We start from the raw sequence: 14,073 nt of genomic DNA on the forward strand, positions 1-14,073 counted from the left end.
AAGAGAAAAGTCCATGCCCACATACAGCATCAACAGACAATGGTGCTGTGCATTCTGGAAGAACATTCCAGAATAGCTGGCAAAATCCACTCTGACAAAAGTGTAAATTGTCAATTCATAGCATGGTTTGGGTTGGAAGGGACCTTAAAGCTCCTCCAGTTCCAACCCCCTGCCACAGGCAGGGACACCTTCCACTAGAGCAGGTTGCTCCAAGCCCCTGTGTCCAACCTGGCCTTGAACACTGCAGGGATGGGGCAATCACAGCTTCTCTGGGCACCCTGTGCCAGTGTCTCACCACCCTCAGAGTGAAGAACTTCTTCCTAATACCTAATCTAAATCACTAAATCACTGTTCTTTTACCAACTGATACCTCCATCTATGTTAATGACCTTATTACTATCGCCTAGGAAAGAGCTGCCCTCTGAGGATGGGAGACTACATAAGTTTGCATTGTTAAAGGTTAAAACAGTGATGTGCCTGGATGACTGTTCCTAGGGTAAACATTGCTTCTCATGTGGGCTGAGTGCAAACTTCAGTAGTTGGCGCTGGATTTCTAACACATAGATCACCAAGCTGTCAGAAATTTTGGCCCACAGGTTTCTAACACCAAGCTCATTCAGCATTTCTGTGCTTCAGTAGCCATACACTCAAAATATATAAAACTTCATCCAAAGTCTTAGTTCAGCTCTTACAGTTCTTTTAGAGCAGAAATATACAGAATTGCCACATCATTCAACTCAGAGATCAGTATATGTTAATCTATAGAAAGCAGTAGTTTAGTTAAACCTTTCTGAGACTCAACTACATGGCAAAGGAAGATACCAGACTACAGAGCTGCAGAAATAACCTGCATGTGTACTAGTGCTGCAGAGTGAAGTGAAACATAAACCTACTTGACCATGCAATGAGTTTAAAGCCATTTATACTGGGCCGGTGACGCGCATTGAACAGCTAGGACACGCGCTATAATTAAAGATCATTGATTCTGATTGGAATCTGCCTTTAGCACAGAAAAAGCAATCATGTGAATTCCTAAAACAAAAAGCAGACATGGAGTGCCTCCCTGGGGATTTACAAGAGTTATCAGGTACGATACCTTTGCATTGTCAAGGCCACAGCGCTGCCTGAGGATTTTTAGTCTTTCCAAGTAAACTGAAGGCCCCACTTCCTCCCCATTTGAGTTTCCTATGGATGAAGATACAGTGTGGGTAGAAGCAGGAACACACGTTCCTTCCATCTGAGAAGAAATTCCTGGAGGATGAGGGGAAGAGGAAGGAAAGAAAAACAGGAAGACTGAAAACAAACAAGTGTAAACTCCTTGGTCATTTCCTGGAAATAACAAGCAATGGATGAAGAATCAACCAACCTATAAACTAACAAGCTATTTACATTTGCTAGTACAGGCATATGAGCCCTTTCATTTCCTTGCAAGAGTGACAGTTGAAAACCGGGAAAAGAAATGGAGACATTGAATAAGCAGCAGCAGAGCAGCTCCAGAAGTAGTGCTGAGACTGACAGCTGAAGTAGACACTGGGAAGGAGAGGAAGATGATGATCTGGAACAGCAGTAACCGTGATGTCCAACAGAAACCTCAGCAATGGGCAGGATGGGAAATATTTGGAGTCTTCTGTCTTTTTCTAAGTTTCATAGGACTTCTGAGGAGACCTCACCACTGATTCTAACCCCTCTTTACCTCTTATTCAGGTAACTTAAAGCTGCTGCTTCTTTCAGTTCAATCTGAAACAGTGATTTCTGGAAGGCATGTAGCACGGTTTTTAAAGTTTCCCTACAAAAAATCTAGGAAAGGATTTTACATTATGGGAAAACCTTTCCCTTGTGAAATGGACAGCAAGTTCTAACACTTAGTATGGACAGGGATTGCTTCTCACTTGTTTACTGCAAGGGTACTTAAAATAGATAAAAGGAGAATTAAGGTGAAGCATGTATACTTTAGTCTAAAATAAAGCACAGTTGCAAGATGCAACAATGTCCTTTTTTACATCAAACTATTATAGTAAGGTAGGGAGAAGAAGGATAAAATTGCGGCACAAATTCTGTTTTGAAACCTAACTGCTGAGCTAACGTTTCATGGTTGTACAGACTTTTGGGATGAAAGAATTTTCTGCCCTATCTAGTCAGGCATTTAGGAGGTTCTGAAAGAAGTACTGTAGTAATTTACAATAAAGGGATAGGAGAAGGAACAGGAGTAGGAGAAAGTCTCACAGAACACTGAAATGTGAAATAAATGAAAATTAAAGGTAGTTTTGCCAGACTATATCTGTTTTTACTGTCAGCTAATAATTTGTCACATGCACTCCCTAATACTGCATTGAATACTCATTTGTGCTTACCTGCAATGAAAAGACTCATTAACAAACTAAGTGGTTTCCAGTAATTTATTCAACTAAAAAGCTGATTGATTAGAAATGGGTCAGAGACTGCTACAGAAACAGTTCACATTATTTTAAATAAACTTCCATTCCACAGCAAACAATACTATCAAAAAACCTCTTGTACCATTTTAGTAACCAAAACATAAAAGGAGAACCTGAAAGCTGCTGCTGTTATAAACCAGCTGCCTACTTGACAGAAACAACTCTTGATACCAGACAAATGAAGCATAGGTTAATGTTCAACCTACATTACAGGATATGAATTAGAGTCACTTGTTTACCAAGCTTTCAGACGTTTCTGACATTGACTGTGACAATGGTTTAACATCTTTTTGTAAACAAAGAGTGCACAGTCCCTGCCAATGGTGCCTCATAAAGCAACATGAGTTCCAAGAAAATATGTAACGCATTTTGGAAACCCATAGATATCTGCAAATATTAGTTTCTACCAGGGAACATAACTGCCCTCCTATCTCTGCTTCTTATAGATCCATTAGTTCTGTTATAGCACTTACCTGTAGACGCAGCAATTCGTCCTTTCCCCTCCCGTTCTGTTTCTATCAGCCGGAGGCCTCTTTCCACATAGCTCTGGAAGAACTGTGAGGAGTTTTTCAGGAAGGGCTCAATGTCTGCATCAGAGTATTTCTTTTTGTATTCATACAGCTCTGCTAGACCCTAGGATAGAAGAGTTCCTGTGCATTACTACAACTGCTGCATCCACCATTCTAATGTATCATGCTTTCTGCCTTGCGGGAAGGGAGCACTTACCTCCTTAGTGTTCTCCTTGGAGCCAATCTTCTTAAATATTTCTGCCAAAATATCATTCACTTTGGCCTTTGAAGCCTTTTCCTCCTAAATAAAAGAAATCAAAGGACACTTGTAAAACAAAGTGAATAAAATGACAGGAAATTGGACAAACCCACAATGCCCTCAGACCTGCTAGCTGGATACAGAGCTTCCAAGATGAAGAAAACCTGGAAGCAGGTAAGAATTTTACCTAACCACCATTTACATAGAATGAGAGCAAGAACATCATCAAGCTGTAGGACTCCTGAAAAGTCAGTGTTTAAAGCCTGTTTTGGGTATGGTTAACTTTTAGTAGATCAAATACAGTATCAGGCAGCATAAAACCTGTGCTGCACACCTTAATATCCTGAAGAGCACTTCATCCTGGGATATGCATGGAACATTCAGGTAATAACAAAAACACACTGCAAGTTGCCAAAGCAGCTATAAATGAAAGCAAAACTAGAAGAGCATTTCCAACATTAGTCGGATGCCAGAAAGGTGATTACTAGTTCATATTTCACAATCAGAAAAACCTTAAATTGCCTTACATTCCCTGTCCCTACCAACACTTTTACATTACTTACTATGCGAGAAGCTCCTTTTTCTGTATCCTTATCAGATTTGCTTCCACTCTGGTCCATGGAGTGTTTCACTACTCTACACAGGTGAGCCTCCAGCTCAGACTCATTTTTGTTGTCTATCATTGTTAAATGATCCAAGATCTAAAAGGAGAAAAAAGGAAATTAAGAAAGAGCAGAAGGAAAACCTTTAGAGACTGCATAAACATCCAGTTCAAAAGTAGACAGACTTGTGACTGCTCTGACCTTGGGCCCTTTTAACTTGCACAGGGTGTGAAGCAGAGTCTTCAGTGTCCTTATAGGAAACTCACTCTTACATTGCTTCAGCTTCTCTTTTGGGAAGACCTTCATGAAGATGTGGATATCCAGTAGAATCCGATCCAGATTGATACTATTAATGGTTTCTGGAAGCAGACGCACCATTCTCCACAGACACTGGAACAAGAGAGTGAATTAAAGCGACACAACTCAAGTAAGAAGTATTTAACTATATAAAGAAGAGATTGTACAAAACTATCTTTGAGCCATTTCACTCCGCTACTACATTGAGGCACACACTGTGTTTGTCTGCTCAAGCTACATTTGTATTGGTATGTGCTTTCTCTTTGTAACTAGCTGGATGTATCCAGATCCTTCTTCAGAGTTGATGTATCAAAGTAATGCCGACTTCTCTACGAGTATATGGAGATTGAATGCTTTGCATGAAGAAATTTCAGCAGATAATGCATATAATGCTATGTACAGTCACACACACAAGCATTTGTTCTTTAGGTTTAACCTCATTAAGAACACTTAAGTTGTCTTTAAAAGATGCCAGTTACAAAAGGGTGTTGTATTATAAAACAAGATCACACCCATGCCTTGAATGCAAACATTAGCATGTTTTTAATGCCTGTCCTTAGAGATAACAATACAAGCCAGCTCCAGCCTGGGACTGTTTGAATCCATGGTACAGTGCTGTGCTTAAGCAAATAAGCCCACCAGCTGACCACACACCTCTGTATGGAGTTTGTATTAGTACACATGAGCTTCTGTAAACTATTAGCAGGTGTTAAGCTCCCCTCCTGGCATACATGACATCACTATATGTAACATCTAATTATAAGATTATAAGAGTTCAGAAATATTTCAAGTTATGGTTACCAATTTGTTTATTTTAATATATACCTGTTGTTTCAGCCAAGCTAATTCAGATAAACCAACTAAGTTCAAAACCTCTACTACAGGCTCACCTTCATGACAAGCTCTGAAAACTTAGGAGAGCTGGCTGTTGCTAGCAGGCTGTCTTGGAGCAAAACCAGCAGAGCACTAGAAGGAATAAGTTTATAATAGTTACAAAGGTAAAAGTGCTACACACAAAAAGATGCCATTTCCCCAAGCCCCACCCCAGAATACTACAGCAGAGACTGTGGTTAGTCATGGTGTGAAACAGCTCTTTATCTTTCTAGCACACTACAAGAGTTAAGAGGCAGTCTGCTGAATTACAAAGCATACAGAATCATCCTAAGCTGGTTCATTTAGCCTGCCTCCAGCTGTGCAGATTGTGCAGCCATATTCTGCTCACCACTGGTGATAATTCATCATAAACCGGTTGAACTATTCTAGACATCATTCTTTGCCTAAAGGATGGCTAACAAAAACCTTGCCATTCAAGGAACACACAAGAATGGGTGAAGAGAAGCAGTGATCTCCCAATTTCTATTACATACCTCAAGATGTTGGTCTGGTCAGACTTTTCGAGGACTTTCACTACCAGCAGGTTGACTGATCGGATGACCTGCTCACCCTCCTCAAGGTCTTCAAGCCGAGAATCCAGCATTAATGTAATAAGACCATGCATTAGATCCTTCAGCACACCAGTGGAGGCTTCTCGAGCCAGACTCTCAATCTGAAATAGCTACAAATTGAAGACATTATTAGCTTTCCTCACTTTAATATGGTGATTCCTTTAAACTACACTGTCAAACCATTTGACATCCCCTTTGTCCCCTAAAGTATGTAACTCAGCACTCAAGACGTAAGGAATATTAGAGCAGAGCTTAATATTAGCGTGATGGGTTAAGAGTGGCTGTATTCTATATAAGCAAACAGACCTTCTTCCCTTCCCCAGTTTCTCATTCCCCATTCCCTCTTCACCTTTATGTTTAGGTCAAAGCCTTACCGAGATCATGCTCCCAATAATACAGCTGTAAAGTTTGACTATCTCATCTTTGTCAAGCTTCTCATCTGCCATATGCGTGTTGTAGATTAGCCGAAGCTGCATGAAAGTAGCTATTAGGAATTGGTCAATGTGGCCAGACATTGCTTCTGCTTTGTCTTCCTGTCTGAGAACCTCATCAATCTAAGATTTAAAAACAAAACACTCAAGTGAACAGAACGCAAACAGTGCCAAATAACTGTAATTTAAAGAAAGACTTATGTATAGAAAAGGTCTTGCTCTGACTACTCCATTTGCCAAGGCACTTTTATTCTAAGATTTCACCTAAAATCCATAACCAGACTTCTATTGCTAATCCCATTTCAACTGATTGTTGATCTTTTAGAGAATTAAAATACTATCTCATACACAAATGAAAAAAAATGTTGCATGATGAATTCTGGAATTAACAGCTTTATGAAATCTCCTGGATAGAATACTTCCAAGAAGTTAAAGCTATCCTAGAAAAGTATAAAAGCTATAAAGCAAGACAATTCTTTTGCTCAGGATCCATAAAACAGTTGGCATTTAATAATCAAGTCTCACCGAATTAACTGGCTTTTTCATTTTTAGTCCTTAATGTTTTTGTGTTAACAGCCTATTCTACATCATCTATGTGGAATTTCTATTGCTAAAGCGAGTCAGATGGCCCCTGTGCACTTAGCTTTGTCATCAGGGAGTTCTGGGCAGAGTCCATGTCACCCGACACGATTGCTCCACCACAGTGCAACTCATCACTCTCGCAGACAATTACTTTAGTACAGTCTGATCAGTTGCTATTTTACTTCACTTACCTGTGCCAGAGCCTGGATGCTTGTATTTATATCACCACTAGCTACTTGGGAAATGACAAAGTTGATAGTTGAAGCTGTGTTACTGTGCATGTCATCAAAGTGTGGGGATACAGCCCGGATCCTAAACAGTTGAAGAAAAGAGGATTCATTACTCTCTGGAGGGATGGCTCTAATTCACATTGAACTTCTATATTTCAATATTGGTTTAGAGATAAAAGTATTTCATTCTTCACAGAGGATATTAAAAGAAATTATTTCTTCCTTGAGTATGTCTAATGCACTACTTGTTAAAGACACCGATGATGCATTTACAAACGCAAGATCCTTTTACTATACAAACACATAAGCAGAACTCAAACTAGACTTACTTCGGCTCAGGAATCAAGACTGGCTCAAAGATGTCATCTAGTTTGTGCTGTACAAGTGCTGGCATCTCACATCTGACAGTGCCATTGTCATTTTCAATCTCGTCAAGATCCAGCTGAAATTCCCGTGGAACCGTATGTGCTGTCTCTGAATGCCCACCCATGTTGCGATTTTGGCTACAGAAACCAGGAGAGAGGTGTTTATTATATACCCACAAGAGGCAGGTGCACTAGCATCCCTGTTAGCCCTAAATCTCTCAGAATAGCACAGATTCTGAACTTCTGATTTCACTCAAACCCTCTATAATAGCCCCCTTTGCCTTTCCACTAGCCATTAGTAAAACAAGGTTTTGTAGGCCAGATGAGCAACTGCTAGTTACTGGCCTTCTAGTTTATCTTATAACACATCACAAGACCTCCTGCATCTGTGATAGGTGTGCACTGGTTCATTCTGAGAGATACCTAGCAATCTACAGTAGTATCAATGGAATATAGTGCTCAAAAGTGGCTTTTTCTTTCTAAATGATGGATAGGATGCATATGCAACCTTGCAAGCTTATCTGAACTTGGGACTCCCAGCAGCCCACATGACTTGTGCTGCATAGTAGGTTCTTCTCAATACATAGTTCTCAACAGGAACTTTCATTCCAAGACAGTGAGCAGTGGCAAGGAATACAGTTTGAGCTTTTTATATCTGGTACTGTTGCCCCAGGCTCTACAACTCGCACATGCTCACCCAGTTCTGTGCTCTACATCTTCCCTAGCAATTTAAAACGAGGGTCCAATCAATACCAAGTTTCATGTAGCACACCAAATTCTCCCAGTATTCCTAAACAGTTGCTTAACATGGAAGTGCCACATCTGCCTGCAGTTTGATCTATAGTCACCTTTGGCAGAAGCCCATAGTTTTGGTTTCTTTTAAGTCAGAGACCTGTAAATAACGTAGAACTGGCCATTGTAAACCTGTCACACTCAGGAAGGGATGACTAGCATAGAAATGGAATGATAGAAGAGCCTTGCTACCAAGGAGTTAGTGGGCAGTACTTACATCCTATAAGTGCGATACATAATTCTGTCCATGGAGAAGCAGTGAAAAAAGGCACAAGACCATTTAGAAAGATTTCAAGACAGACAAGACAAAAAAAAAATTCAGGCATTTTGTTTTTTATATTATTCGGCCAATTTCCACAACATGCAAAGATGATGACACAAGAACTGAAAGAACATCGCCAGACATGATAGTAGCACACACACTATACAGGCTGCAGACCACAATGTATCAATACATACTTGAGTTTGGAGGACATGTCCTCAGCTGGTCCCTTCCGCAGCATGCTGGCATTAGTGCTGATGTTTTGAGCACGTTGAGGTTTCTCCTCTGCCTGTCTCACTGGAGCAGCCGATGGTCTCTTGGCTGAACGTTTTATTCTCTCTTCCAGCATGCTCATGTCTTTCTCAGAAAGCTACAACACACAATGCTTTCACTCAACTTGAGTTGCATGGGATTTTGGTATCTTGGTCACCTTCAGGAGGTGTATCACTTATAACTGCAGACTGAAGTTCTCTAATACCAAGGGTAGGAGCTGTGAGTTCCACCATCTAGCATCAAACTATTAAGGTCATTCTGGACTGCCAGATGCTACCTCAAGGAACTGATTAACCCATAACTGACAAGCTGTAACAATGAATGCAGCTATTTCTAGCCCACATAACTTCCAAGGAAAAAGTACTCTTCAAGCTACAGTGCTATCATGTGTTTAACAGTTGCTTACATTGCTGCAAAACCTAAACAAAGAAAATCCCCCAACCTTTCTATACCCCTAATTTGAGCCCAAGCAATGCTTTAACACTATGGATCCAGTCACAGCAGCCCAAGTCCTTCTAATAACTGACCTATTCTATGTGTTCCTAATTCAACCTGCACACAAAGACAGCCAATTAAACATTCAAACTCATGCAGTGAGAAGAACCATATTTATCTGCCTTACTTACAGAACCAAAGGTTACTAGTAACTGCATTCAGAAAAACTAGCCATGACAATTCTGTGGGAAGCACTCTCTAACATCCCTATGATTTGGAAACTTGTCCTGAAAAGCAATAGATTTTAAGACTAGATGGACCATACTGAAGCTCAGAAAGCTGTGGTTAGAAGCAGCTGAATGGTTCAAGCGCTACAATTTCTTTCTTTAACCTTGAAAATTGAAAAGCAAATGGATTCTGCATTACTAAGGAGGAGGTAGATCGCTCTCTGAACGATAGTTAAAGTAAGATAGGAAGCTAAAACGTTAATGAAAATGCAACATCAATTCTCATGGGGATGGCTGCCGGAGAAAATGGGTCAATGAAATTCAACATCTCAGGAAGTTGAAAAGAAAAAGGGGAAAAAACAAACTACAACAAAAAAAAAATTCGTACAGGCATTAACGTATCTATCACATTCCAATCAGTTTTAGTGCTGCTAGAAACATTAAGAGCTCAAATTCAGAGAAGAGAACTGGAAAAAATGGCCTAACAGCTCTTAATTCAGGTTAGAACTCAGTATACTTAATGCTACGCAAGGTAAACTGTAGACACAGCCAAATAGCTTTCCACTGCTGGAGACTGGAAAGTGAGTTTTGTCACCTTAAACTTTCACTCTATTTTAGATGACACAGCCAAGTGATTTCCAAAGAACAAACCAGCAGAAACACAAAGCAACACACTACTGACACAGACCTTAAGCACTAGAGTGCAATAAGATAAAGCAAACAAGCTAAACTTACCAAACTTCAACTGCAGTTGGTGGAGATGAGCATAAAAGAGCTAAGTACTTGACAGAGCCCAAATAAGTTATCCATATAGCTGACTATAAAGCAAGTGCTCAACACCAACAGCAAGATGTTACACAACCAATGACAAGCAAAACAGTGCTAATTCCCTCCAAAAGCGTAAGGATTTGGAAATCAAAAAAGAATGTAAGATTATGTCCAGTTACACTCACATTTCCAATGAGCTTGAACACTTGGTCACCATGAACATTGTAGACAGTCACGATGGTGTTCAGTGCAGCATTACGCACAGTGTTGTCCCTATCGCCAATATGAGTCGCCATTTCTTTTAAGGCTTTCCCCGGAGTTGGCTGGCATACATTCATGCCATAGGATTCAACCAGACATCCAAGCTCTTCCAGGCATTCTGAAAGAAGAAAATGACATGTGCACTTTCAAGTATAAAGCTGCCGGGAAAAGAGCCCTCCCAGTTTTTGTGTCACTTGCACAACTTGAACATTTGTAGAGAAGCATCAATCACAATGTTGATTATAGATATACTCCAGGTGACTTACACAGTGAATAGTAAACTAATGGTTCAGACTACTTTACAGAGGTAGCATCTAAAAGCTGTCAGTCATCCCTCTACCACTCAAATACTTCCCATTATCATATATAAGCAACATTATGGTTGATTTCGCATGTAGGTGAAGTTGTGACAGCTGGTAAGCTTGCAATGCTCCATTCAGTATGTAATTTACCTTTCTGGTTATACCAGGATAAGATATTTTCAAGGTGACTAGGGAGTTGTTTGAGCTACAAACACCATACCACAAATCATTTCTCTAATGAAAGTAAGATATACAGTGTAAAGACATTTATTTCTGAAGTCTTTATCAGATGAACTGATTCCCTCAGCCACTTGGACAATACTACTGTCACTGGTCAACCCAGTACTGTTTCACTAGGATAACAAGCCTACTCAAGGGAGACTACCTTAATGCTGAATTGCTCATCTTTGGAAGGTACAAAGACACCCAAAAGCAAGATGATGTACTCTGCAATTGCCCAGTTCCCACCTGCACGCTGTTTTGAGTTTTTGGATTTTGTCCCCTCCATGATGAAAGTGAACATCTTGCTGGCTGGATAGATGAGACACATCCTGTTCAGGATGGCACGCACATCCCTGCGGATGACATCTTTCGGTTCTCCTACCTAGTGGGAAAAATCAAAAAAAGGGGAAAAAAATCATCTCATGATGCTACACATTTGCCTAAATAACATGAGGAAAGACAGAACTATTCTCAACACAAAAAACCTTTAAAACAGCTTTTAAAGGCAAATATGCAATGTAGAATCATAGAACCATTTAGGTTGGAAAAGACTCTTAAGAGCAAGCGTAACTTTTAACCTAACACTACCAAGTTCACTAATAAACCAGGTCCCCAAGTGCCACATCTACAAGTTGTTTAAATACTTCCAAGGACAGTGATTCAACCACTTTCTTGTGCAGCCTGTTACAACGCTTGACAACCTTTTTGGTGAAAAACTTTTTCCCAACATCCAACCTAAAACTCCCCGGTACAAGTTGAGGCCATTTCCTCGCATCCTACTACTCACTCGTTACTTGGAAGATTGACACCCGCATCATTATAACCTCCTTTCAGGTAGTAATAGAGCAATAAGGTCTTTCCTGACCCTCATTTCTTCCAGGATAAACAATTCCAATTCCTTCAGCCATTCCTCGTAAGACTTGTTCTCCAGACCCTTCATCAGCATCATTGCCTTTCTTTGGACCCACTCCAGCACCAAAATGTCTTTCTTGTAGTGAGCAGCCCAGAACTGAACATAATATTTGAGGTACGGCCTCACCAAATACAGTGTACCAAATAGAGGGGGGATGATTGCTTCCCTAGCCCTGCTGGCCAGGCTATTTCTGATATAGGCCAGGATGCAGCTGGCCTTGGCTTCCTGGGCACAAGCTGGCTCCTGACCAGCACCCCCAGGTCCTTTCCCATCAGGCAGCTTTCCAGCTGCTCTTCCACAAGCCTGTAGTGTTGTTGCATGGGGTTGTTGTGACCCAAGTGCAGGACCTGGCACTTTGCCTTGTTAAACCTCATACAGTTGGCTTCAGCCCATGAGTCCAGCCTGTCCAGATCCCTCTACAGATCATTCCTACCCTGCAACACATCAACACTGCTGTGCAGCTTGGTGCCATCTGCAAACTTACTGAGGGTGCATCTGATCCCCTCATCCAGATCATCAATAAACGGAATTAGCCCCAATATTGAGCCCCCAGGAACACCACTTGTGACCAGTTGCCAACTGGTTTTAACTCCCTTCACAATGTATTTGAAATTAACATTCTACAGCATGTGATGGTATCCTGCTATATTCCTCATGAAAAATAAAGTTAGTTTCTGTACAGTAAACTGTACCTTTAGGATAAGATATGGGATGAAGGAGGATGCTTCATTCTCAGTAAGGTGATACTCCTCTTGACTCAGCAAATTGAAAAGCAGCTTAAGGTATTCAAGTGCTTTCATCAAAACGCTTGTGTTGGTATCAAAGAACCTCAGGGTAAGCCATTTTAATATCAGATCCAGGCAGCTGATGACTCCATCTTTTTCATTTTCCAAGTGCTTGAAGAAAATACAACCAAAACAAAATAGGAGGTTGTGCAAAATGAAACACACTGCTCAACAAAAGAACAGAACAAGGAAATGCTATGCCTGATAAGATGGTCTGCATTTACTGGTTGATTCCTAGAGCACTTAAAGTGCTTAAAAAGTGGCCATTTTTAACTTACACAGCTTTCTGAAAGTGTAAGAGAAGTCTCCAGTGAGGAGATTTTCCCTTCTCCCAAGAAACAATCATAATACAAATCATAATATAATATAAAATTTATAATATCAATATATTAATATATTAATAATTATAATATAATAATTATAATATTAATATATAGTTATATATTATATATTAATATTAATATATTAATATAATATGTAATATAAAACAATCATAATACAAACTTCTTTAGTCTTCTGGAAATTGTTTCTATTTACGTTAAGGATTCAACTTCACAAAACAATGGCCCCATGCTCCTCATGGTATTCCTGTCTGATTTTAATGCCAGCATGACCTTTCATAGCAGAGATGAATTCTATACAACATCATCTACTACCACAGACCCAAAACTCACCTCACTCATAACTGCCAGTGCTTTGTTGTGGTGCTGAAAGTCTGCATGAAACATTTCATCCTGTAGCCATTTAGCCACACAACTGGACATCTGAGTTTTTAGCTGCTCAATATATTCATCACGGGGAGTAGTGAAATTCCACTTTAACACCTGTAAAAGGCAGCATTTGGAACTTCAAGCAAGCAATACTTTGTCTTCCTGAAAGAACCTACAAATTGCATCGCTTTTAATTCTGCTTTAGAATATATTTTCAAACTCTTCTCATTACCAAGTAATAGAAAAAAAGTCAGTGGTGTTTGCTCACCTCGGCTTACATGGAAAATTTTCTCTACTTAGAGCAGTTATCTTCAGGCAATTATCTTAATTATTAACAATTAAAACAGTTGGTTTTGAGCTATAAATATGCCTATTTACTAGCAAGTTACAAATAGCATGCATGTTTTAAGTAAGAGAATTTCCCTACAAAAGGCAAGCTTGGTAAGTGGGGTTGTACATTAAAATATTTACAATATATCCTAGAACTCCAAAATTAGTGAACAGTTTTCAGGTAAGATCTTCATGATGCTTCACAACTGAAGATCATCTCTTGAAAGCTGTAAAGAGACCTTTGGCTTTTATGAGATTGCATAAATGCACAGAAATTGTGAACCAGAAGAGAAACACCACAGTAAACCAGACATTGACCTGTGAAAGTCAACTAAAGAACTATAGTCAATACAAGGGATGGACAGAGTAGCATTATCATGCCATAGCATGTTTAATTGTACATTAAAAACCAGAATGTGTTAAAATTACTTCTTCAAAGCTTATGAATACATTCAGGTTTTTCTCACCTTCAGACCTTTCTCATCTTTCATCCTCTGTTCCTTCCCATTTGGGACTATGATGAAAATAGGACCTGATTTATCATCATCTTCCTTCAAAGTAGGCTTGCTTAGCACTTTCTTCCCCTGTACACCCTGAAAAAAGCAAGGCATTAACAGGCAACAGAAGACACATGCCTC

General features: G+C 39.8%; 1 protein-coding gene across 5 annotated transcripts in view; it reads right to left on the reverse strand.

The window, feature by feature from the left end:
• The window catches only part of CKAP5 (cytoskeleton associated protein 5), a 52,071-nt gene that overhangs the window by 2,627 nt on the left and 35,371 nt on the right, over positions 1-14,073 (reverse strand). For 4 of the 5 annotated variants that reach the window (XM_080617693.1, XM_080617694.1, XM_080617695.1 and 1 more), the window contains 16 exons: positions 13,903-14,028; positions 13,070-13,219; positions 12,303-12,506; positions 10,944-11,079; positions 10,098-10,291; positions 8,407-8,579; positions 7,120-7,293; positions 6,752-6,872; positions 5,922-6,101; positions 5,470-5,657; positions 4,993-5,068; positions 4,007-4,195; positions 3,767-3,904; positions 3,162-3,245; positions 2,909-3,068; positions 1,097-1,251 (listed from right to left, as the gene is read on the reverse strand). In XM_080617693.1, the coding sequence (XP_080473819.1) occupies positions 1,097-1,251; positions 2,909-3,068; positions 3,162-3,245; positions 3,767-3,904; positions 4,007-4,195; positions 4,993-5,068; positions 5,470-5,657; positions 5,922-6,101; positions 6,752-6,872; positions 7,120-7,293; positions 8,407-8,579; positions 10,098-10,291; positions 10,944-11,079; positions 12,303-12,506; positions 13,070-13,219; positions 13,903-14,028 (2,448 nt within the window). The remainder of the gene's footprint in view (positions 1-1,096; positions 1,252-2,908; positions 3,069-3,161; positions 3,246-3,766; positions 3,905-4,006; positions 4,196-4,992; positions 5,069-5,469; positions 5,658-5,921; positions 6,102-6,751; positions 6,873-7,119; positions 7,294-8,406; positions 8,580-10,097; positions 10,292-10,943; positions 11,080-12,302; positions 12,507-13,069; positions 13,220-13,902; positions 14,029-14,073) is intronic. The other variant, XM_080617696.1, reaches the window with a different exon arrangement.

This window comes from Psittacula echo (genome assembly GCF_963264785.1).
Source record: "Psittacula echo genome assembly, chromosome: 5".
In the NCBI taxonomy this organism is placed as follows: Eukaryota; Metazoa; Chordata; class Aves; order Psittaciformes; family Psittacidae; genus Psittacula; species Psittacula echo.